Source organism: Meleagris gallopavo, chromosome 7, assembly GCF_905368555.1.
Source record: "Meleagris gallopavo chromosome 7, MGAL_WU_HG_1.1, whole genome shotgun sequence".
Classification (NCBI taxonomy): domain Eukaryota; kingdom Metazoa; phylum Chordata; class Aves; order Galliformes; family Phasianidae; genus Meleagris; species Meleagris gallopavo.
The window spans coordinates 34142813-34169914 of record NC_139410.1 but is presented as its reverse complement, the minus strand read 5'-3'; the positions used below and the strand labels follow the sequence as shown (position 1 = coordinate 34169914).

At 42.1% G+C, this 27102-nt stretch overlaps 1 protein-coding gene across 1 annotated transcript in view; it reads right to left on the bottom strand.

The window, feature by feature from the left end:
• ACVR2A (activin A receptor type 2A) overlaps positions 1-20908 on the bottom strand; it is a 55685-nt gene extending 34777 nt beyond the window's left edge. The window contains exon 1 of the mRNA XM_003207751.5: positions 19822-20908. Within this exon, the coding sequence (XP_003207799.1) occupies positions 19822-19876 (55 nt within the window). The 5' untranslated portion in view covers positions 19877-20908. The remainder of the gene's footprint in view (positions 1-19821) is intronic.
• Positions 20909-27102: the final 6194 nt, after the last annotated feature.

Sequence of the window (27102 nt, the reverse complement as noted above, 5' to 3'; positions counted from 1 at the left end):
TATCCCAGCTTCAGGCAAGTCCCTGCACTATTTTTGTTAAGCTGTGTATTCCCACGAGCAGATTTTTCTATCCACTGGATTTTTAATTGTTTTTTTGCATTATTACTAATTACGAATATGTTTGCAAGAATAAGCCTATAAATGAAGTACCCCAAAACCCAAAATCAGGTTATTAACATCAGGACATTAAGCACTAAAATGTAACCAACTCAGTGTTTTGTTTCTGCCTGAAAAAGCTTTAAGAATAACTGGCTGGGGTGGGAACAATTTCAGATCAGCTTCCTGAAGGCTGTGCTGCTGCTCCCCAGCACAGCCCTGCAGCAGTGACTTCAGGAATAGCTGCTCATGGGGCAAACTGCACACTTCTTGTCATAACCACAGTTAGATGCAGCAACTGCTGCAACAGCTGTCTTAAGTGTATCAGCACTGATCTGGCATGAGAGCCAAAACAATACAAACATAACCCAGGATAGAGGCTTCTAGTTACCTTACCTGCCTACAAACACAATCTGCATTTTCATGTCCATGCTTTTTCGTAAGGAAAAAGAAAAAAAACAAACAGCAGCTTCTCCTAATGATGTTTGATGTTCAGTAAGAAGCAAGGCAGAGACAGAGATGGAGTCAACGGTAGTTCAGGGCAAATATGTGCTGCAAAACGTACTGTATACTAAAAGGTACTGAAAACACGTTTGCAAGATTTTAACAACCTCAACGTTTCATCACTGAGCCATCAAATTACATTCTCATTTAGACCCATGCATGGATGCTCAGCAGAACTGAAGTCCCCAGGAGCACTGCAGACTGTATGTCTGCAATAAAACTGCTCAAAATCACACCAGAATAATAACTGCTGCTGGCTCTGTGCTTAGCAATCCATGTGTTTGCTAACATGTGATCAAGGTGAATTTTGGTGCTGTGTACCCTCGTGGCATAGAACGTACCTGACATGGTACAATAATCCTAAGATATTTAAATAGGTTTATAGCATGCAAATTAGTGAAAAAAAATGACATGAAGGAAGTGTTTGATTAAGCCAGTTTTGCTTCATTCAACTTTGCAAGAAAACCTTAAAAATGCATTTGTCACAAAACGTTGCATTACATTTGTAGCATTAATTTCTCAATATGTTAATTCACAGTATTAAAGTAAATTACCAGAATTTTATTAAGAAATGACTCTCAGGGAACACAGGTCTTCCTGTGAGAGCCCCACACAGCTCTCAGCTACAAAGCTCACACATTGAGAACGGCAACTCCGGTTCAGCCAGTACATCAATTAAGTACTGCATAACGCTTTTAAAAGAGGGGGAAATTCAGATTTGCTGTGTGAGACCTGTATTCAAATCTTTTAATTAATTTTCCCCAATCGTTGTGTCAACTGCAATCTTCATTTCAGCAACTTTCAGGGAGCTCCTGAGCTCTGGCTGCAGGCACCCTGTAGTACCCAGCACACCCAGTAGTGAGGAGTACATGATGTATGCAGTATTTAACTTATTATCCAGTTCTTATTACTCATTTGTTTGGTGCACTTGAGGAGCAAAACGTAATGCAGCCATATTCCCATACTTGGATTTAAGATGCTACTGTGGTCTGGATGCTACAACACGCACACATCTCACAAACAGCGCTTACTCAAATACAGAGAGCACCCTAAGGCAACAACAAATGTAATAAAAAAGAAACCCCATCTCCTTCAATACTTCATGGAAATACCCCAAATTTTCTACTGACCACCCATCAACTAATTTATTACTGTTAACAGGACTCACTTAAATCTTGCCCATAAAACATAACATGTCTTCAAACTGAACCCATGCAATCTTCACACGATAAGTCAGCAAAACAAAACAAACAAACAAACAAAAAACACCCAGGAAACTTAATTATCCAAATGCTGAAAAATCATTCCCAGCTATGCTTATGCACGAGTGAAAAACTCATCATCTCCCAAAGCAGTGGAAGCCATAAGCAGCGTTTGGAGAGCTCTGCTCTGCAGGTAGCACTGCTGGCAGTGCCACACGAGCACTGTGTGCAGCACTCAGGGGTGGCACGCAGAGAAAATCCTGGGGTAGCAGATAGATCATGTAGATATTAATAGAACACCAGACCTGACAGAAATACAGATGACTGCAGCAAGGTGACTGAAGAACTCAGAGAGCAGAAGCAGCCACCTATTCTTCTTTATCTATCCAACAGGAGGGGAAGAAGCATACTTAAAACGCTAGCCTGATTCACTCCTGATGAATTTCACTAACATTCTGAATAACATTTGCTGTGTCTGAAAGAAGCCAAGTGATAGAATTAAGGCTTTCAAGACAAAAACCATCTGTTTTTGCTATTTGCTGAAGACATCCAAATATGCAATTTTTACAGCATTCAAACAAAGGTACTCAGTATCTTTCTATATAAACACGCATACATACAAAAACCAGTTGAGATAGTTCCTGGCATTCAAAAAGGAAGATGATAAATGTAATACAACCAGTTTTAATCAAGATCAAAGCAGCAGGAGAATGCAGACAGACAGTCTAGACTGCTCTACTTCTGAGAGCCTAAGCATATAAAGCAACATCTGCAAAGAACATTAATCACATTTAGTCTACAATCTTATCACCTCCTAAGCAAGCAGAAACAACTTTTACTTAAACATCACATGCTTATATATGACAGGCATTTTTAATTATCTTTAAATTAGATATTTATCACTGATTACAAAGCTATTATACTGGCTCTGAAATATGCTAAGGCAATTTTCAATACAGTTGTATAGTTCCCTGGATAAAGGGGATGGGGGATACAGGACAGAAGTGTTGGTGAAGAAACTTACTGATGAGCAGAACAGTTTCTACACTGCTGGAAGAGAAGGGGAATTCATTCACTATATTGAATTCAGTTCTGATTTGGTCATCTGCATTTAAGACTAAAACTCAGCAGACAGCAATGAAATTAAGATATTTTCTATACAGTTTCTTAAAGCTAGCTTTGGGGAATGAAGTGGGAATGTAAGTCATCAGCTCAGCTTCTTTTTGGTTTCTGTCTATAAGAAAAGATTCACTTGCTGATGAGTTTCAACTGAAACTCAGAGCAGTGCTGCCTATACACCTATAGCATACTTGTGCTATTTGGTACATATGCCTTAATATAAAACTAATCCATTCCTTGCATCCCATAGTTTACTCTGCTTACATCCTGGTTCATTCTCACTTATGATTTTGTATGCTCACCAGCAACCATTTAATTTCCTTTATTAAGTGTCTCGCATCAAAGTTTTTCCTTCTGCCAACATTTTCCCATACTCCCTACTCAGATTATCCCTCTATTAAGTCTCACATTTGTCATCAAAAGTGCTAGAAATTCTTATTAGTGCTACCTGAACAACTCCCTTTAATCTTGTATGCTGGTCTACAACTTAATTATGCAGGTTCAAACTTCTGGGAGCTGAACACATTATCTTTAACAAGAGCTTGGGAGAGAACCGTCCACAGAAAGCTGTGCAAATCTACATTTTAAACCAGAGGAAAAAAGAACCATCACCACTAACTTTTGCATCAAGCTCAACTTCTTAAACGACCACACAACCCATGGGAAACCTAATATAACATAGGAATTAATTCAAAATTTCTGATTCTTACTCAAAATCCTGGCCTGATAAAAACACAGTCCCATCTCCACTTTTTCCACATTCTCTGATTTTTAATAGTTACTAACACTTTCCACTGGAGATCTCCCTTCCCACTGCAGATATCCCTTCCCGTTGCAGATAGCTGCTGGTCACCATGATGTTTCTTAAACTAAATGGACTGAGATTTCTCAGCCCCTCAGCAGCATTTGTAGATGAAAAAAAACCACTCTTGAAGGTTTTTCTGGATCCTCCCCAGCCTGTATGCTTCACTTGCAAAGTTAGAGCTTCACCACAGATATTTTTCATGAATAAACTCCCCAATACCGAGCATCCTAAAGCTCTGCAGTATTACTGTAGAGCTCCAGCTCATTTGCTCCTGATCTATTTAAAGAATTACCTATCTTTAGTCTTCCTGACAACAGATTTTTTAATGCTCATTTTAACCTCCTAAATCACGCAGTTTGACAAAAGAATTTTCTGCACACCTGTTGACACTCCCAGCCCTGTGCAAAACAACACTGCTCTGACAGATGGCCTGAAATGCTGTGCTTTAAGTTCATGGCTTCCCCCAAAGGAGAGATGTCCTGCTGGTCTGCCCAGGCAAAAAGCATCAAACAAAAGCAGAGGAGACTGGAAAATGCAGTGAGCATACAAGAATGTAAAGCAAGGCCTTGTTTTATTAAACTTGGCCATCATAGAACCACACCAAAGCAATCTTTTTCTGGTCAGTGGCACCATTTGCCTATCTGATGTATTCCAACACAATATTACAAGCTAATAAAAAACAAAAACAACAAGCCCAAAGTATTCAAGTAAAGCAGGAAATTTTAAGTACTGAAAGATTGCTGCAGAGACGTTCTCAGAGCTTGCCTATTTATCTTCAAAAACATGAAATGAGTTTTGGCTGTAGAAGTTCTTAACTTTAATTAGATAAACTTGATAGAATAATTAAAACTAGACAGACAGACTACTTTCAGGTGGCACTTAGCAAACAAAAATTAGTTTCTATCACACTGCAGCTGTATAAAGTTCAATTTCTGTTAGCAGGCCATTATTTCTCATGGCAGAATGAAAACACGGCTACGTCACTCATATTTTCCCCGCTTTGCAAAGCTATCTTTGGTCAATGCTAAGAACTATTTTTGGGGGACTGAATAAGGAATTAACTACAAGGCCTTAAAGAAATAACATCACGGCTATTCAAGGGAAATCCAGGTTTTGATACTTCTTACCAAGAGCTCGGCGCTCTTTGACTGGTTTATATTTGGCAATTGAAACTCCACATTCTATGCTAAGAGAAGTCTCAAGAAGGCTGCCCTGAACATGTTCTCCACAGATATTCTCCCTGCTCACAGGCAGCAGTGCCAAACTCTGCTACGTATCGAAGGTGAGACGACAATGATGACAGGAGGTTATTTCTGGGGGCATCTGGCCGACAGATCACCTGCACAGAGGTCTCCAACAACACTCATAAGAAATCAGCAGAATATCTGACACTTCTTGAAGGAGAGAAAAAAGACAGTTTTGAAGTTACTCTGAATAAAGGGTTAAAAACTAAGCTTAAATTCTAATTCTGCCTATGAATGCAGCCTTCTAGGAAGCACAAATTCATCAGCACATCCTCTATCTTTAAACCACGGGAGAAGTTACACAGTCGCTTGCAATAGTGCCAGTTTCTCACCAAATTCCTTAAAAATATCATTCCATCCACTGTTGATGGAGGTGGATAAATAGCTCTTTCTGGACTGAGCTAATATGAAGTAATTATCCTGAGTTTCTGATTCTGTGGCATTTTGGAAAATAAGCCTAGCTGAGCCTGCCCTGTGTCAGCTAAGGCTCTGACAAAGCAAGCAGCAGAGCTTCTTTTTAAATACCTACCTCAAGACTTACACCCAGGATGGAGGATTGTATTACTATACATAAGCTAGCTTTAATCTATTTTACTCAAAAATATTGGCAATATAGCAGCAGCAGAAGGCTCAACACATTAAAACAACTTAGAAAGAACCCAGGATACGTTTACTGTGGATTACCCTATATCATTTCCAAAGTCAGTAGAACAAGTGAGCACAGAGCAAGCAGCATGTGATATTGAATATGCTGACACTGCTCCAAATATGCAAGTCTGGAGAGAACTCAGACATTAACCCTGCCTGGGATCAATAATGCACTCTCACAGGGGCAAACTCACTGACCAGCACTTCCATGAGCCCACCAGCACAGCCCTAAGCATTCAGAGCTGGCCTTACTTCTACCCTCCGGTCCCCTTCACGTCTTACAGAAGGCACCTTCCCAACCACGCAGAAGAAACAACCGTAGCCACAGCTAATGCGTGAGCTACAGTTTAACTTTTGGAACACACATGGTAAATGGAAGCAGAGTGAACTTTGCACCAGCTCCTAACTGCTGACTCACGTCCCTTCCTGGGCAGGACACCTCTCCCTGCTGGCACAGGGCAGCAGCCACGCGTGGCCAGGTGGGAAGCGAGTGCAGATCTTCAGCACGAGGAGAATTTCTTCAGTGTGCCCATATGTATTCAGTGATTCCTCAGTGTAAACACTCACGCTAGAACCCTCCTCTGTTTGGAAGAGATGAGAAAGCTTTCTGTAACAGTTCATGAGAAATAACTCCTGTTTGTTATAAAGCATTTTAATACTGAAGCGGGCGCTCAGATTAAGAACACATAGCAGAAAAACAGCAAGTCTTCCAGATTTGCAGCATAAATATTCTTTGGAGGAGAATGTTTCAAAAATATCAAACAACATTAACCATAGGATCAACTAAAGGCTCTTGGCAGGAGGCTCCAGTGATTGGGAATTATTTGACTCAGAGGTTCCACCAGACCATACTTAAGCACCTTGGGCAAACTATTCTCCATGAATTTGTCCATTTCTGAGACCATTTTTTATTTGCACCGGTTCTGAAGTGAGTTCTACAGTTTAATTATGCATGGTTAACAAATACATCTTTTGAAAAAAGCATTGATTGCTTTGCTAGAGCTGCGATATGAAGCAGATGGCCAGCAGGCCAAGTAGGAACAAAGGACAAACTATCCAGGTACTTGGTCCCCAAAGCAGCCCTAAATGCATTTCTGTAGCTATCATGTTCCAAGTTGTTAACATTTCATTTAAAGCTCTATCTACGTATACACAAAATTCTACTCCTAGTTATTAAAAACACTGGAAGAGAACACATTTCTTCCATAGCAAAACATAGGCTCTATGGGTAATATGCGGCAGGATGATGATGTATTTCTAGTCTGTATTTTCTTTGAAAGAGCCAGCAACCCTTATTACACTGATGCTTACTTTAAGAGAACTACACTTCCAAAGCTGTATTTGAAGTACCTCAGAGAAAGGGGAGCCATAAACAGTAGTCTAAGGGCTTATACTGCCAGATGTTCTTTGATGGAGGAATTCTTCTGCTCAGGAAGAAACAGGTGTTTCTCTTGTCACAAGCAAGGAATTCATTCAGCAATAAATTCTCCTGGCAGGCCAGAGGAACATCAAAGCTTCACAATTGCCAAAAAGAAAAAGGTTATGGGAGAACTCTCATGTCGTGCCTGCTCAAGCTGTTTCTTCCACAGTAATGGAAGAGTCCTTGTAAGACAGCTTTCTATGCACTTAAGATCAACAGGAGAACAGCCTTTTTGAATGAGAAGAAAAACAGTTTCTTATTTATTTATTTATTTTTTTTTACAGGATGATTACCTACAGCTCATCAGCACAGCCAACAGACAGTAAAGCAGAAACTGAAGGAAAGCAGCACAATTCCTCAGTGCAGCACTGAACAGCCAGAGACTGACACCCACCTTCATCTTGGATGTAACATTGTCCAGTTCAGGTGGATGTAATAATGTAACAGCCTTGTTTCTTCTCTGACACTGTTTATTTGACCATCTATGCAGAGATACTGAGATTGCTGCTGGAGGTCAGAAAACTCCCAGCCTTGTCTGTTCCTATTTGTGCTCAGACTGCAGAGGCCTTAGGCTGAGAAGTGACATGAGGAAACAGAGTAGCTTATGACTGCAGTTTTGAAGCCCCCCCTCACATAAATAATGCAATGCAATTTAATGCCATGAACTTAGGTATCTCTGTACAGACAGCTGAGGAACATGGGACACTTAACCGCAGAGCGTAGCTGCCCTCAGCAGAGCATGAACTGAAGTACAGAGGTTTCTGGCCACAGAAGCTGAATTCCCAGACTTGATGCCTCCATCATCCCCATCCTTCCCAGGCTTAAGGCCATGCACGTCGATTATCAAGATTTTATTTTTTTGTTAAGTGTAAGCACATACCAGAGAAGAGTTCACCCACCCTCCAGCAGAAGACAGATGAAAGCTCTGGAAATTCTACATAAAAGCTTATTGTGTGAAAGCTCAGCAGTTCAGACCAGGGGGCCCAGGCTTCCACCACACGGACAGACTCTGAGCAGATTCATTATGTTAAGGGACTCTACTGTATTCTCTCTCTCTCTCTCTCTAGATCTTTAAGTGCTGTCTATTTACTGCTTGGATTTGATCCACATGATACATTTTGCATCAAGCTTGTATACCTATCTGTACAGGATACGTTTCTAGGACAACTTGCTGCTAATATTGAAATACTACAAACAAGACACTGCTAAGATTACATAGCAAATAGGCTTTCTGTACTCTTTTCCTAAACTTAGCATATAATTGGATGTCACAGACCCTTAGTCTGCACCTCTTACTCAGTTCCTACCTCACTGTTAGCAGCAATCTTAGGAGATAAAGTCAGTTTTATCACCCACATCTTTAGTACAGGTTCTGGGGACGGCAGCCTCCAGCTGTAGCTGTCGGTGACATCTCTCTGGAAACATGGGAACTTTCCCTCCTACTATCTGCAATATCCATCACAGCAATGGGAGAGAGCAGCCTGACTGCATGAAGACAGGGAGAATTGCACTGGTATGCTCCAGCTCCAGCATATACAAACCTCGTGTGTCCACACAAAGCAGAAGGAGGCCCTGTGACAACAGCTGCGTGCTGAGGTCCTTAGAACCACCACAAAAAAAGCAGCAGGTTCTTTTAAAGACGCATTATTAACAACATTTTCCCCTCTCTTAACATGTACATACACAGAACCATCCATTCAACTCTGCTTTCTCCCTGTGTAATTCATTTCCTAGGTCAAGTCACCCAGGCACTGCCAGCCCTCACGTCACCCATCTCCTCCCATGCTCCTTTCTTCTACCCCAGCTTTGTCCTCATCCAATCCTGCCTGCAGAAAGCCACTCACAGGTGCTCCAAGTCACTTCTGCTGGTGTAGCAAGTAGTATCAGCCCAGCAGAACATCAGACAGCCACAAGAGCTGGTGTGAGAGGGCAGAACCAACAGTGAAGTGTAATTCACCAAAAAGCAGCTATGTGGGTGAGGGAGAGGACACAGAAAAGGGAACTGTCACCTTCTCAGTCTTTCAGAGAATTTTTCTTCTGTGTTCTACATAAATCAAAGCTGACAGTACTACAAGACACCAACACTGAAAGTACTTATGATGTAACAGTTTTCATTATGTATAATTTGTAGTCTTGACGCCGTGTCAAATAGAGAAGTTAGCTTAAAGCTAGAAATGTAATTTTAAAGTGCCATACAATAGAAATTAAATAATGACACTTCAAAGATGCCTGAGTAAAGAAAAGACTTAAAACTACTCATCAAATGTAACTTTTTACCATACAGAGAACCAGGGATTTTGCAGAAGGAGGAAAAAAACCTGACTTTGATGAAAGAAGGCCAAATTACTCTGACTGGCTGCAGTAAGCGATACTGGCTGTCAGCAGCAGCAGCCAGAGCAACCAAAATAAGCCTTTTGGACAAGTAGAACTAATTAGCTGCTCTATGAAGCTGGCTGAACTACCGTAGGAGCAATTAAAAAGCATCCACTTCGTTGGCTTACTTTTGAAACTTTATCCCATTACTGAACTCCTGTTTCAAAAGGACTTTTTCTCCTCGAATGTCCCACCTCAAGGTGACACGGGCACGCAATGTCTGACATCAAGATGTTATCTGCAATAAAGATTCTGCAGTTTATGAGTGACATTTCGAGAGCTCTATCAAAGCCCACAGTTTGCTGCATGGTGAGTGTGCCAGGCCATGCCTGAATAACGGCTTTCTTAAACAAGCACTGAGGTTGCAAACAAGCTTCTCTCTTCGCCAAGTGTTAAACTCACTTTGGCTATGAGCAAAAAAGTGAGAAGAGCTTGCAGATCAGACAACCAACTGAGGCTCCTCTGGAGCACAGTGTCAGCACAGAAATATCCTGGAAGTCCACAAGAGAGAATTTCAAACAATTTTTTGCTCTTGTAAGAAGAAGTGGTAATTTGGCCTCTTCTCTGACATACTACAGACTGCTACCACTGTGCACATAGGATTTTAACAGCCTGACTTTTAACTGTATTCACTTTTTTTAACTGTACATCACTTGTGAACAGAAACCTCACATCTGACCAGGACAACGGTGGTGAAGTGAAAAACACAAATCAGTTTTCTGCACAGATACCATTGCTTGTCTTTGATGTGAATGAAAAAGCTTCCAACACCAACACAGTTATAATAACAGAAGGAAAACTTCTGGGATTACCATATTTCAAAAGAAATATTTTGGCAAAGCGAGGTTCTAGAAGACCTCCATCAATCATCAACTGAAGAAGCTCACACACTGCATCAGGGCTCATTCTCTTTTCCCAAGTCACTCAGATGTTTTACCAAATTCCAAAATTTCCTCAGCAGTGATTACAGAAAATCCAAGAATTATTCCATGTCTGTTCTCACCATCCCTAGAGTAACACCAATACCACTGTTTATCACTTCTGGTACATTCTCAGCACTTCTTAGGCTCAAGATGATTAAAAGAAAAAACACAATCTGAATCTGCTCTATAACTGAATCCTCATGACAGGCTGTTAGAAGATGGTTCTCCTTTGGAAATGCCATAGATGATTCTCCTGAACATAATTGTTCCTCATTTGAAGAACAGAATTATGGATTTAAGATTCTTTTAATTGCCTTGCAAATTATATAATTCACAGCCTCTGTGCAGACACCCTCAGAAGCCCAGTGGCTATGTGAAGGGATGCTGGGTTAGAACCGAAGTTTCTGCCTTCACACACTCTGCTGGGACACAAGGCCAAGGACAAATGCCTTCCTCAAGGGCTCCTGAGCATTTGTCAACATGGATCCAAACAGCATTCAAATGCGTTCTGAACCATCCCAACAATTCTATTTAAAAAGTTAAGTTGGGTTTAAAATTAAATATTTGCTGGGAATAATTATACATCTCATGAGCGTAACAAAAAGGGGATTTAAGTTCAACCTGTCAAAAGTACAATTTCCCCATTTTGATTAAACAAACAAACAAAAAAAAAACCCTGAAATAAATTTTAATTGTCATCCATTAGAATGTTTTTAAACCACAGAGAAGGTACATCAGAGTATTAAGGCATCGAGAGCTTTGGAGTTGGGACCCACTCCCACACTTCCCTTGGAAGAAGTGAGCCCTGAGCACTTGTGGCTCCTTGGAAAGTCTCTGACCTGATAGGATGCGATTCAAAATCATTTTCCAGGTGAATGTCAGCAAACCATTGAGGGTTCTTTCTGGTAGAAGGGGTTTCAGAGCACCAGGAAGCCACTGCTTGCTACAGAGTTTGGAGTGGTTGTTTCACTGGGGAAAGGGGCAGTGGAGGGAATGGTGGTGAGCAAACAGCTTGTGGTTTTAAATAGTCACCCTGCAAATTAATCACTGGTTCAAATCTTAGTGTGTGTCAACTAATTAAGATATCACTACTGATGTGTACATGGTAAGGTCAGGATGGGATCCTTTTCTCCTCCTCCGCCTTGTATAAGCCACAAATGAAGAAATCAAACCATAAGATTTTTTGAGGCCTTTTAAGGCAACCTCTGTGACAGGCGGAGTTGAACACAGTACAGCAGAATTATACCTGGGGATAATTCACCAAACAGACTCTCGCGTTAAAGTTAAAACAAAACAACATTAAAAACCCCCCACCAATATTTAAACAGGGGTTTTCTCCGCGCTACTTCTAAAATAGCCTAATGAGCAAATGAAAAATAGGTAATTAGTTTGTTTTTCATAAGAGCACACAATTGATTGCAATTTAAAACTACAGCAACTTTCATAGCCTTCATTTTTTTTTTTTTTCCCCAAGTCTGAAACATTAAAATATTTAAAGAAAACTTCTCCCTCCTGTAATTGCTATGAGCTGGAGAGAACTCTCTGTACCATCTACTGACAAACACTACCAAAGATTTCTAAAATTAACACTTACTGCAAAGTTTAATTTGGTCTCATACACTTAACAACATAATGGCACAACAAAATTAAACTACTTCCCTGTTTATGTGGATCTTTCCCAGAATTCCTAGAAAGAAAGTTTTTCATGTTAAAATGATAAAATGATTAGTTATATTTTAAAACAGCTTTTATGAGGGAGATGAAATTTCAACTTACATGCTGATATTGAAATCTAAGCACTAAATACAACTGGCTGAATAAAGAACACTAGGTCATTAGGCAGTATTTAAAGGCTTGAGATTGGTGTAACTAGATGAGTTAAGAACTCTGCACCTGAAAGACCTCAGGTCATGCTATTGCAGCTTCACCTACAAAGCAAACTCCTAATCACCAGTTTGTAAGCCTCCAAAAAGGAGGGAAACTGCTGAAATGAAGTTAAGAATCAGCTTCACGAGATAATAAAGGTCAAGATACAGCTGGCATGTGCTCAGAATAGCACCCAGATAGCATCCTGAGTGGGACTTGCAGTCCTGGAAGCACCCCCAGCACCCACCCTGCTTGAGGCCTTTATCAGTGGCTGCATGAGGAGGTGCAAAGCACATCACCATGGCTGCAGACACCACCAGAGCTGGGGTGCTCAGGATGTCACTCAGGATGGAGGCAGAGCACAGCAGCAGGAGTGTCATGAAATGCAAGGACAAAAGCCTGAGTCATGGGACAGGGCAGCCTCTGCAGCATCACAAGCAGGCACTGCTGGGCCTGACAAGAACCTGGAGGTGTGGTGGATACTGCAGTGCTCTGAGCGTGACAGGGCAGGTGATGATCTCCTGAGGAGAACAAAAATTAAGCCATGCTCCTATGAGTTTGCAAAGTCACTTCAAGCAGGAAGCTACCCCTTCCATTCACAGCCTTTATTATGAAATTGTATTGAAAAAACAACACTAACAAGTAGACTGCAAGACTATGGCAACTTGGGGAAAATACAGAGACAATACCCCTAGCTGTTTTGACCACCTTTCCCCTGCTCCATTTCTAAAAGGGAGAGCTGTACCCATCCAACTCAAAATCCCATCTGTCACAAGAAACTACTTCACTTGAGTTTAAAATAAAATAAAAAAATCAGCAATACAAATTCCTAGTAAAAAAATTTTACAGACATTCTCTGAAAATGAAGAGTTTAAATGGAACTGGATTCCTTACATAACTTTTCAGGTGTTTGCTTCAAGCTATATCTCAGTTAAGAATTAAAACAGTACAATGCAAGTCACTTTCTGTCATCCTTATAGAGACTGTGACATCTTCTCAGCAGTGAAACAGCCTCCTGTGGGCACACAACCAAACTAGATGAGAGAGCAATACCTCCCCTTTGTAATGCAAAATACAATGTCCATTTTCTTAATTTCAGCCCAGCTGATGACTATCTCAAAGGCAGGGAAACAGAACAACAAGAAATAGTCTCCTGAATAACTTCAGCTAACATCTAGTATTCATAAAACACTGATTCTTCCCATCTATACGGTGCCCTTCAGTCAGCTGAATTCACTCCCTATAGACAGTGCTCCCCTGTGCAATAAAACACCTGGCAGCCAAAATGCTGTATTTTGGATTTTTTTTTTTTACATGTCCATCACACTTAGGACCATATAGGAGTTTATTTTCACAACTGCATTACGGCTTCAGCTTTTTGAGTTGAATTACCACCTCAGTACAGCTTCATACAAATCCCTGAGATTAAAAATAGAAGTGACACCTTAAAACAAGGTGGTATTCAGCTACTTAAGTTACTTCAACAGCGTGTAGTCTTCTTTCCAACTAAAGGTACTCAGCATCATGTGAAGGCCAAGTTGGTGAAGTTTAGTAGTCGTGAGCATGTTTTTACAGTAAATAGCACTGAGATTGATTATTACAGATTTGGACTGACTCTGCATCCTGACTGAAACTGATTCCCTTGCACCAATTTAACCAGACATACCAGCAGAACGCACTATTTTTACAAGGAAGTTCTTAGAACTCAGCAATGCTCCACTTACCCTCAAAAAATCAACAAAACAGAGTTGTCAATATATGTAGCATTCCTGTTCTTCCTCTGCTACTTTGTGAAGTCACCAAGATTTCAGGTTACACAGCTGCCACTCAGACCTCTCCTGGCACCAACACAACTTTAATTACACCACTTGCTCCTTCTTTCCATGACAGTTCCTACCTGAAAGCAGTGACAGCACAGCTCACTAAACAACCACCCAAAGGCAGAGTCAAAGGCTACCGCTCTGCTCATCCTTCTTTGCCTGAGAGTCTGAAAATGAGGATTGATTTGGGAGAAGTGTGGATACAAGTTAATAAAGAAGAGAAAAAACCATAGAGCACGCATGCTTTCCCCAAGCTCTATAATGCAATTCAGCTTTCTGTGGCAGCAGCTACCCAGAGGAGTGTACCATGGAGTACATCAAGCCTCCAACACTCAGCCTCTGCAGATCCCACCCCATTAACAATTCCGGGTTACCTCAAACTGCTCCTGGCTGCAGCAATAGGAAGACTTCCCACAGGTGCTTCTCACATTTCCAAGTGCTTTTCAAGTACCTCTTAACCACATAACCAAAGATTTATGCCTCCAGTTAGTAAGTGAATTGTCTTTTTTTTTTTTTTTTTCCTGGCCAGACCACTTGCTTCCAGTTACAGCTCTAACCAGCAAGTGCAGAACGATCAACTTCCTTGATTTTCTCCTCACCAGGAGCTCTTTCACTGCAGAATTATTAAGGAACGGTGCCTTCACAGCAATTAGTACAGCAGATCAACTTCTCTGCTCTCTTCCCTCCAATAACTCAAGCATTTGGTGCATCTAGCATTTGTTTGGGAGCCTCAGCCACACAGACACGGCTGTAAACAACGTGGCAGTAAATATTCAGTCTCTGTGGCACCGCAGTTGCAAACTGTTTCTAAGAAAAACCCACCGCCGCCACGCAGACATCGCAGAGGAGAGAAGAGATGCCACATAAAGTCACTGGCATTCAGAAACACTTCAATTTCCATATGGAAATAACAGGAAATAAGATGTGCCGAATTTCAGGCACCAAGGCAACAAAAACACATTAAGATTTAATCACACAAGAACTTGGCTGTAAAATTTGTAATTTTCTTGATCTTTTTAAAGAGTTCTCATTTTTAGGAACATCAGACAGCTAACAGACCATGCATTCCACCAACCAGCTAAAGCAGACATTTGCATTAATCTGCTTTCTGTTAATTAAGCGGTGGAAACGCATCCCCTTCACCAAGAAATCTCTTCTGCAATCAAGTTCCTTGTCAGCCTCTATCTTTGCACAGCCTGTGTTATAGCAGCTATTCTCTAAACGATTTCCAAGGATAAATACTGTGGACTTGGCATGTCTCTGAATCACAGCTCTGCAAAAGCCTTGCTTCTGCATGCTGTATCCATCTCATTTCTTGGTGTACAAGGAACATGTTAGTACTATCTTTTAAGATACTGAAATCGTAAGTATAAAATTATAATGATAATCTGTGAGGGAGCTGAATTCCAACTTCAAGGAGAAATAAGCTAAGGGAATTGAAGCCCTGCCAAACCCAGGAATGTAAAACGCAAAGGCTGCAGAAGGTAGAACAGCTACGAATGAAAACCATTGGAGTTGCTGTTATTTTTCCCCTTTGTAAAACCAAACATCTCGAGTTAAAGGGTGTTTTTCTATATTCTCATTTGCAAACTGGCAGATCCCATCGCCGAAATGCTTTTGCTGCCAAATTCCAGCAAGGTGGAGAAAAAAAAGAAGAGTCATTCAAATACTGCCCATTCAAAGCAGGTGAAAACTATTATTCACGAGAGCAGCAATTACTTCCTTGTATTCCGTGCAACAGAACAGCTTTCCCCTCACACAGAACCCCCTGCTCTCCCCCCCATCCCCCCTTCATCTTCATTCACAGGTAGGTACGTGGATCTATGCTGGAAAAAAAAAAAAAAGCAAATTTTAAGTCCTGCTCTGAACTGCACTATCAGGACTGCTGGTATCTCCCAATGATAACACACTTATTACCCCCCCAAAATAACATATGTAAAGTAAAATCCTGCTTTTCATAAGAACAAGTAGTACTAAGTCTGAAGTGCCCTATTTCTCTACCTGTGCAATTAAGCAATTAGAGCTCAACCACACTCATGGACAGGCTGCAGAGAATTTCACAAACAACACTGACAGGCTTCTGGCAGGATTTTCAAGTGCAGTTAAATTAGCAATGAAAGGATGGTTAAAAAAAAAAAGTCACAACAGGAAAAAAATTACAGGAAGGACTTATCTCTCACTCCTCAATTCCTCCAGAATACCTAAATATTCAGCTTCTGAATCTGCAGCAGCATCTCTGGCTTCAGTATTGTTATCTAAGTGTTTGGGGAAAATAAATTCCCTAATAACACTTGGTGTGAGACAGAAAGAATAAATAAATACTAAAAAAATCAAAACATTCCCCAAGCAGTGAAAATACCTGCAGAGGTATCTTTGAATCATTTCTTCTGGCTAAATTATTCAAGACTCTCTGAATGGCTTAAGAATGATCCGGCAGTAGGGGGAAAAAAGACAGGATGCAGACCTTCCTGATGTGCTTTCTTTTGTTGAAGCGATTTGTAGCATGAACTGTGCAACAAATTCAGGACTGGTTCCCTGCAAGAAACTTAAAGCTGGAGAACCACTTTGCTGACAACCCCCCAGGTACAAAGAAAGAACGGATAATAACTCAGAAGAGAGGAAACGATCGTTTGGGAGATACCAGTAGGAATTAAAAGCTGCAGCTTCCGCAATAGAAGGCTTTGCTTGAAGAGAAGCCACTGCTTCAACATCTCCCAACGTTCCCAGCTGCCACAGGCTGTGTGCACGGAAACAGCACAGAGAGCTGTGAAGGCGTACACTCGATTCCTGAAAGTTCATAATGAGTAACTCGGTAATGACGAAGGGAAGGACACAGAAACACTTCCTTGGGGGTGGGGAGAACAGAGATAACATCTGAAGAGCAGTGTTCCTTGATGAACGGGTTGTTTTATTCACTTTTCTTTATTAAGCTTGCTTACAGCCTCACATGAGCAGAGGAGCAGGAAGTGTATTCCACTGTTCATAGGGATTTTATTATTATTTCAGGACCCTTGGCTCTTTATTCAGACAAAAATCGAGCACACATAGGATATCAGAGAGAGGGTTAGGCTGAGGGAACCTAAACGTGACACCAAGGGCACTTTTAAGTTTAGCTCCTACACATTCAACTCAATCTCTTGGATGACTATAAGCGGGTGCAAATCTATACCCACTTTTATCCAGCTATCTAAGCTGCTATGAAGTCCAGTATCTTAACACAGATACCCCTATTTAAGTATCACAGTCAAAAAGTGGTAATGTTTCCACGTTCTTAGCAAAGACTAGATTTAACTCTGGAAATTCCTATAGATCTGAAGTAAACTTCCAGCATTCTGTACAGCAGATCATTGAATAAAACGCCTTCAGACTGAAGCCCACTTCCACACTCATGCCACAGAACAAACCATTTTCACCTAGTTAAAGAACAATAGCATTAATGGGCCACGTAAGCAACTTTGGAAAATAGCTGCACAAAGGACACAGCAAATAAATAAACGTGAAACCCAATTCCCCCATATGCACATAGCAGAGCAGCTGGAGAGAGTGGAAGCAGACACCTTTACACCTGAACTCCTGGATTTCTTCAGCCACTGCCAATGTTCTTTAATAAACAATTGCACAGGAAGCTTTTCTTTTCTCATCCTCAGTCGGAAAACTGTAAAGGAAACTTATTCTTCTGACCATGATGTGAGAATAGATTGATCGATAGGAATCTGAAGCTGAGCGAGTGCCAGCGATCAGAAGAACACTGCTCATCCAAGTGCTGTACTTCGTGCAGAAAGCTTACATAATCTGATGATTCTGAGTGTAAAAACAAAAGCTTACTGAGAATCTATTCCTTTTTATGCCCATACCAGGTCCGCAGAAACTCCGCTATTCCTAGCATTAGAGCAGGAAATAGTTTAATGTGTGTTAAATACCGGAATACTTCACGTGGAATACTGGAACAAGCACCAAAACAATGCCCTTAATATGAGCACTGCCGTCCGAATCACAGCCAGTTTTCTGTTCGTTTAGCAAAGATTATCCCTACCTCTACAGGCAGGAGAAACATTCACTTCGCTTCACCAAGACCAACACGAGCAAGAAATGTAAAAGATGGGACAGGTTTTGCTACTTAACAGCCCTTTTTAATGAAGCGATAGGAAGCAAGACCACTGTTCTGTGCTCCGAGCAAAAGCAGCTCAATAGAAGGACGTGGAGGGGAGAGAGAGACACGAGGAACAGATGGCACCGCGTCTTCAGAAACTGACAGCGGGATGGAAAAGTTTCCCCGCAGAAGATATTCCTGAATTAAGAGGAATGTGGTTATGCGAGTTCCTCAAAAAGAAATTAGGGAAAGATGAAAGACACCTTCTAGGGTAAAACAAAAACCACTGGAAGAAATCGTGTGCTCTTTCGCAATAGAACAAATGGCGTACTCTAATCTGAAGGAAAAAAAAAAAAACAACCCCAAACCACTCCCATCTCCCCTTAACCTGCTCTGCTATTTCTCTGGTTAGAACAGAAAGGGTTTTTTTAGTTTGTCTCTGGCAGCGATCACCATTTCACAGCACATTTAGCCCACACGGAATTGATCAATAACACTACAGACATAAGACTAGACTATCCATTTACTAACCACAAGAAAATGTGCTGTTCAGCAAAATCCTGCACATCATAAAGCTGAAATTTTAAAAGGCATCGCTATGCAGATCTCATTACTGCCCTGGAGCAGTCCCACAGAGAGCCTGCCGGCCTTCAGGCTGATCAACAAGTGTGCCTCTGCACTGCACAGAAGAAAGCCAAAAAGTGGATCTAAGCATACACAGAGGACTGCACATACATTCAGCAGGTGAACAGAAAGGGTCAGGCTTGCCTCACGAACAACACACCGAGTGTTACACAGCTCTGCAGGTTTCAGGTGCAGCTGGTGGAGCTGTGAGCAGGGCTGTAGCAGCAGCTCTCCAGCCACTGGTTGCTACATAACCATTTCCCTCCCAACCCAAAGGATGGAGGCTCTCACACCACGCTTGTCTCTCAGGACCGAGAGCCGCAGCATGAAAGCTGGGTTTCAGGTGCTAAGAAAGCGAAACACTAAACAGCAAAACAAAAAGTGTTACAAATCACTGCTCAGAAATCGAAAGTCTGTCTTTTCAGGCTCTTTCGGTGCACGCATCCATATGTGCTCACTCGCTATCAGTGCGGGATGAGCTAATGCTTTCACAACAGCGATTATTCCGAACTAATGAAGCATTAACGAAGGTTGCCATCCACCACTGGATGCTCCAGAGCAAGAGCTCTAAATTAAGTTCAGAATATTTCAGCTTGGTAATTATGCTGGAGAAAACACGAGGCCGGGAACTGCCCCGCCAGGTGCCCAGAGGAGGGCACAGCCCCTGCTAGACCGACATCGGGGTCTGAGCACTGCAAGCACCTAAAGGATCATGCATTAGGGATCACAGTAAAAACAGCGATCCTTTAGTGCCGTCCCCAGACATTTGTCATTTCAGACTCATAGAATGGCCTGGGCTGAAAAGGACCACGATGATCATCCAGTTATAATCCTCTGCTGTGTGCAGGGTCACCAACTAGCAGCCCAGGCTGCCCAGAGCCACATCCAGCCTGGCCTTGAATGCCTGCAGGGATGGGGCATCCACAGCCTCCTTGGGCAACCTGTTCCAGTGCATCACCACCCTCTGGGTGAAAAACTTCCTCCTGATATCTAACCTGAACCTCATTTGGAGAAATGACTTCTACCGCCGATGCAATCACCTCGGCCTTCCAACAGCTGACCCAAAGCAACAAAAACACGCACTCACCTGAAGAACACGAGATGAGAAAAACAGCGAACGCTAACTTCGTAGCAGCTCCCATTTTCCAACGCTGTTAGAACATTTAAGTGACTTTTAGTATCCAGTTTCTTGGTCCTGCAAGCCGGAAAATCCCCCCCCCCCTCTTCTTGCAGAACCGTTATAAAGCAATCTATAGCAACTTCTCCGGAGATAGTGTTCACCAAACAGTAAAATCGGGCTCGTTTGGAGACCGAGCGAGAATCCGAGCAGCGTTTCAAAACACACGCGTCATTCGGCTTCCGTACAAACTCACGGGATTGAATTCACGAAAGTACGCTACGAATCCAAAGGGAAACGAAGGCAGACGAAGTCAACGGAGGAGCCGGCGGGCACGAGGCAACGTGTGAGCGCAGCTCCGGCTCTGCCACACGCAGCTCCCGCCTCCCGTTAAGCAGCGCTATGCTCCGGGCGGCTCGGCGGCTCCATGGCAGCGCTCCGTCAGTCCGTGCGGCGGCGGGCTGAGCGCTCCGCTCTGACAACGGCGTTTCACGATTCCCTTCTGCCACGCTTCCGTACCACCCCGCCCCGCTCCCTCGAGGCTCAATTGAAAGTAAAAAAAAAAAAAAAGAAAAGAAAAGAAAAAAGAAGAAGAGGCAAAAACAATCGCGAGGCCGGCTTCCCACGGCAGCTCTGGGGGGTGAGAAGCAGGAGCCTTCCTCCTCCTCCTCCTCCTCCTCCGCTTTCCTCGCCGCGCTGCCCGGCTCGCCGCCCTTAGCGCTCAGCCCGCCTCACGCCCGGCTCTCCCGTCTCCCCAGCGGCGGAGGCAGAGCGGCGGACACCAACTTTGTCCCTCCACGAGTGCAGTTTAAAGGTTGCCGAAGAGAAAAGGCCGAACCCGCTTTTTGCCCAGAGGCGGTGGTGGTGGTGGTTATTAGAGCCGTCTCTAAAGTCTCCCGAGTCCAACCGGCAGCTCGGAACAACCCTCCGTACCCTGCTGCTGCCGCTGCTCCCCTGTGGTAATTTCATATCTACCCATTCACTTGTGTGGCGTGGAGAACGGACCCAAGATGGCGGCGCCCGGGCGATTGTTTTTGTTTCCTCTCCTCCTCCCCCTCCCCCACCTCTCCCCTCCTTTCCCACCGCCACAATCACGGCAGCCCGTCGCGCGACGCCGTGCGAGCGCGCGCCGCCCCGGATTGACGGCCGCGCCGCCCACTCACAGCACGGCTGAGCGCCGTTCGACCCCGCCCCCTTACCGACCCACCCCGAGCGGGGCGGAGCGCGCTCCCCCCTCCCCTACCTGCCCGCGTGCGCGCGCGCATGGGTGAGGCGGCACGCGAGCGGGCTGCGTGCGCGCACCCCGCCTTCCCGCCTCAGGGCGCGGTCCTCGCGCCGCGCCTTCTCTCTCGGCGTTACTTCAGGGCCCCGCGGGGCCGTCGTATCCCCCATCTGCGCAGCGAGCCGCTCTTCAGCCCGGTTGTGTTGGCCGGCCGATAGGTGTGAGGGGCTGATTTTGTTTTGTTTTGTTTTTATGAGGAGCTCTGTAAGCGGGTGCGTGGTCCCGCAGCGTGCCTCGTGCTTGCAGCTGCTCTCATGCCTCAGTGAGAGTCCAAACAGGTAAACCCCTTCAGTGAGTTACAGCCTTCAGGAGAGCTGTTCTCTTACACGAGTTTGGTGGGAGTCCCTCCTTTTCTGTATTTCAGTAGCAAGAAGCACCGACTTCTCAAAAACTGCTTCGCCGACTGCGTTAACTGATTTGTTCTTAGGTGGTGCTAAACTGGAAGCTGCGTTTGAGGAGTTTGCAACCAAGTCAGGGCTGAGTAATGGCCTCAGGTTGTGCTAGAGGAGGTTCAGGGTGGATTCCTTCTCCAAAGAGCAGTCGGGCAGTGGCACAGCTGCCATGGGGTGAGGTCACCGTCCCTGGGGTGTCCCAGAGCCGTGGATGTGGCACTAAGGGATGTGGGCATGGTGGGATGTTGGACTTGAGGACCTTAGAAGCCTTTTTCACCTTCTATGAGTATCACTGCCAAGCTGTGTGAGCTACTCTAATCCACACACCAATGAAGCCTTGCAGTTTTAGACCCACTGTCCTACCACGAGCACTTGCACTATGCAAGTCCCTTATTAGATATGCAGATCCTACAGATTATTGCTAGAGTCCTTGATTAGAATTCATTTATCCCTGTTTCTTTGTCATATTCAAACACCAACGCAAAGTCCATCCTCAAATAATGTTTTTGATTTGAAACGCCCCAAAGTAAAACATCCTGTATGGGATTGTGCCCATCTAAAAGCATCAGGACATGTGGCAACACTTTTTAGGCTATTTTTTATCCAAGCGTTTCAGGATGATTTACAAGCATTAATTAACGTATTACAACACTCCTACTTAATCTGTAGTTTTTAATATTCTTCAATAGGAGAATATTTAAACGTGACCTGTTCTGCAGGTTGTGTTTTTACTTTGCTCAGCTTCTTCAGAATGCTTGTCGTGTTGCCACATGAGCAGGAAATTACAGCTAAAAATATTGCTATTGTATGTGTGTGTTTATATATATATATATATAAAATAGCACAAATATGTCACCTGCACAACATTTGCATGAATTTCATAGTAAGGAAGGAGGTGTCTCAAGATTTCTCAAGTTGCTCATTATTCTTAAGTATGGGTGGGTTTTTTTGCCTGCAGCATCAGTTCAGCAGAGTAAAGCCTTGTGGTCGTCCAGTAAATACTACAAAAGCAGTGATCCTCCTTAAAGGGCTGGTCTTGGGAATCATGTGTTTATCAGGATGAGAGGAATCACAAATGAAGTGTATATTCCTTTATTTTTCTCCAATTTTAAGCAACCATGGCAAGTGATATGTATGGATTAGGAAGACTGCTGATGTCTGGGATCAAGGAGCCCACTTGGTCTTCATACCAGTCCAGCAGTATCAGTATTATTATAGATATCAGTCTGTTTTCAACTATAAGCAAGCCTTACATCATTTGCAGAGCTACTTAATGTATAGGAAAAGAAACAATTAAGATATGCTTATTTTCAGTAGGTGAACAATAAAAACCAGTTTTATTACATGGATGCAACATCTTTACCTGGGCTCAGTTGTATCTTTAGAGATATAACACATTTATATCTCTAACTGCATTAGAGATTTGCTCCTGTTTAATTTTGCTTTAAAAAAGAAATTAAGTAGTTAGTGCAAATATTGTGCAGGCCTTAGCAGAAATTGCTTAGTGTTTTGGTGAGGTACTTGATGCAAAATGCTGTAAGGGCTTTGTGCTTTCTCTGGGTTCTTGCTTTTATTGTTAATAAAAGGATGAGTTTTATCCCAGGTAGACATATGAAATGTCAACACAGTTGCTGTCTCTTCTTATATGTCTTTTTGCTTGCCTTGCTTATGTGGATTTTGGGAGCGTTTCCCTTTTCTACCTTTTCACTTTTCACTTCTATTTTGCTTTTGCCTTAAACTCCAGATCTTTTTTCCCTCCTTTAAGATCAGTCGATGCATTTTTAATGTATCGTTTACTGTGACACATGAGCACTGAAGATACAGTATGAGGGACATAGGTATCTACAGAGAGCCTGTAAGCAGGAGCAGGATGAAATGGATGTGATCTTAGTTTTGTTCTTTTGTTCATGTGGAATGGCGCTTGGTTTAGAGGCAGCACAAATATAACTTTCCTTTTAGGGAGTAATGGGAATTAAAAAAACAGCATTGTCTCATTTTTTTTATTCAGAGCACTGCTATGATTAGAGGATTTCATCTGTGCCTTTGCTGTTTCCACACTGGATCAATACTGTTTACACAGAAGCAGCATTATAGGTAAGAATCTGCTGTGCAAGACTCATTCATAGTCTCTCTGCAAACATTTTTAAAATGTAGAGTAAGAAACATGGGCAGTAACAATAATAGATACAACCTTTGTCATTACTTCATTAATCTCTCCTCATGTTCTAAGTAAACTTGGAAGGAAAAGAGAAACATGTTTCGGATACTGACCTTAAATAACCAAAATGAGAAGTGACCAAAGCAGCGAGAAATCAGTATTGTTTGCAGGATCTCCTCCTTACTAGCCAGCTTAGTTTTCCATGCTGAAGGGAAAGATGCAGATATTGGAGGACTGCCTGGTTTAAATAAATAAATGGGTAAATAGCTACTTCAAAGTTATTCTTAATCTCACGTGAGTATATAGTATACATATCTTAAGAGTTTTAATGCAGATTTTCAGTTCTAGTAGACTGATCAATGAAATCACTATGAATTATTCATTATTTTTGCAGTTCCAAAACTACAGAGGTATTTTACAGTTACCTTGATAATGCAGCTTTGTAACACAAGAAAATGAGGAATTAATGAGTTAAGATGCATCAAATCTAAAGCTTTTCTCTGGTTTGCTTTTGGATACTGTCACTATGTATCTGTCCATCAAAATTTTCTCTTGCCTTACTTATAATCAGACTTAAAAATCTTACGTGTAACTGTTGAACCCAGCTGATATCCACAAGGACGACATAAAATACATGTTGAAATCATAGCCCCGTTTTGGATATTCAGGTATTTTGGTATTTGGCCAAAGTACACTCGTTTTGTTCATGTGAGCAGTACTAATAACTACAAATGAGTAGGATTTGGCCTGTTTCTTGTTACATAAAACTATTTATATGGTGAGTTTGTGTGTGTGACTAATTCCTTTTTGAATGTAATCAGATGCAGCCTGTGGACCTACACATAGATGAATGTTTCCCAGCGTTTAGTTTAAAAGCAAACACAGATAGAAAATTTTATGTAAATTAACACTTAAATGCAATCTCCAACGAATCATTTTCTTTAAAGGCTACATTTATACCTATGATCATTTGTCTTCTTAGGTCTGGTATCCAGGCTTTTGTTTTCTTAGAGTACTTCTGTAGAGGTTGAAAAATACCTCATGTATTTTCTTGGACGACCAGGTGATTCCTTTCTAGAATTTGCACTGTCTTATCAGAAAAGATCATCTGAACAGAGCTGCTTGTTGCTTTCACTGTATTGTCTGTTAGAGTCAGTTTGTTGTATCACTGGTTTTTATTACTATGGCGTTTGTCTTGTATGATTTCACACTCATTTCTTAGCAATTTATTCAAATTACCATCAAGAGTTCAAGATCAACTCTTAGAACCCTAATCTGTATTGTGAGAACAAGGTTCCTCAGGTCTGTGTTGAAACTTTCCTTCTCAGAATACGGTACCGTAATATGGATGCCTTTGGGTAAAAAAATAAATAAATAAAAATCTTTGTTTATTGTAGAAACCAGAAGTGTTACAATATTGTTATATTTTCACTATTTTTTTGGATGAATTCTTAAAGTGTGTTTCTTTTGCCGCTGTGTCCTAACAGTGGTATTTGATTTTTAAGAATATATTTCTCATACCTACCTATAAAGCTTTTATGTATAGATATAGATGTGTATTAATAATTACGTATATTAGACTGATAGTTTGTAATTAATTGGAAATATTAAGCAGAAGCCCATAAGGCCTAGAAGTGACCTTGTTATAGAGAAGGAAGGCTGCCAGCCTTCAGGTTAGGGTGGGAAGAACACAGTAGGGAGGTAAGAAGGGTGCTTCCTCAGAGACTCACACTGTGAGAGTCTGCTGAGTGTGTTTATTGTGTTCTCATTAGTCATAGTGGAGTTTGATGCAAACGGCTTGGGAGTCAGAGTTTGGTCTTTGCTGTTGGAATATACCTGAGAACATTATGTATTTTGCCATCTACTGCAGCACTTTGTAACTCTCCTTGGTTAGGCCCCTGTGTGAGGCTCTGGGAAGGCCAATTTATATGCTTTAACTATTCCTGTGTTCTGGAATGGCATTTGTGGATTATTAGCTGCGTTAAACTATAGCAGATCTTTAGTTACATTCATGCTGTACTTCCATAAACACTTTAAGCCAGCATAAGTCAAGAGATGCTTCCCTGCTCTGCACAAATGTTCTTGCAGCTGCACACTTAACTGATTGGGGAACTGATTTGGTTCAGAACTAGCCCAGCAAACAAACCAAACCAGAACATTAGCTTTAAGCTAGTTCTGAACTCAGTTCATTCCTAGCCTCACAAATATTTACGTTGGCTTGAAGGTCCTCACCTTCATGGTGCTGCGACCAGAACAAGCTTGTAAAGAAAACCAGGAGACACTTTTTTGATGCACGGACTGGTTAAATTGTGGCTCAAGTTGTGGCTCCTTGCTAAATGAGCCAGACATTCTAAAGGAGGCCCAACAGACATCTCTTTACTTCCAGACTCCCAGATCTGGCACTTCTTGGATAGAGCCCAGGGTGTGGCCTTGGTCTAATTCTGACTACCATTACCTGTCTTTCTGTAACCATTTTTCTCTCAAGAGAACCAGCTTTGAGTCTTACGTTCTGTGATCCAAACTGTCTAACCAAAACACATTTTCTCACCCCTTGAAATATTTTTCCACTCTCTTTTGAACTGTCACAGCTGATACTTTCTATATTGAATAATTACATTTCTTATTTGTGCAACAAAAAAATTGCAAAGAGGTACGTGACTTAGATGAATGATGCTGTTGGTATTACAAACTGATTGTTTAAGTAGCTCATCTCTTTTATTCCAAATGATCCCAGGCCTGCAGTATAATTTATGCGTTTCATAAGTGTTTTTATCTTTGAGTATGTAATTCTTTAGAATACAAAGTTTCATTCATCCCAAATTATGCAGTAGAAAACAGATCCATGTCTCACTCATCACAGTGCTGGACATGAGGCATGAGGACAAAATTATGGATTGTGGTTAGCTGCATCGACTGCTTTATTTAGTCTTACAAGTCTTACATAGTACTTATGAATACTTCTGTTATGCTTGGAATTTCTGAAACAATTATAGCTCAATAAAAGTTAAATTCAAATGCAAATACTAGCTATGTAATTTTTTTTTTACCATCTTGCCACTATAAGCTTGCCAAATTTAGTGCATTATGTGCAAGAGTTATTCATATAAGTCCCAATCTGTATTTGCCTGCTTGGCACTTTTATCTAATCATTGCAAGCCACAGCTGCTGCTTTTCTCTGACCCCAGATACTTGAAGCAAGGGCTGGAATGAGGCAGTGATGCTGCACGGCAGTTTGGTGTAGGTATAAAAGATGGTCCTTTGCTGGTGGAGCTCCTCTGGGATGCCATTTCTCCCTGGCTGCATTCTCTATGGTGGCTCTGTTAGGTGACCCAACAATCACTTATAGGCCTTTTTTTATTTGCACAGGCAGCAGCCCTGATAAAGGCAGTGTTTGGTCGTGGGTAGGGGAGGAGCTGCAC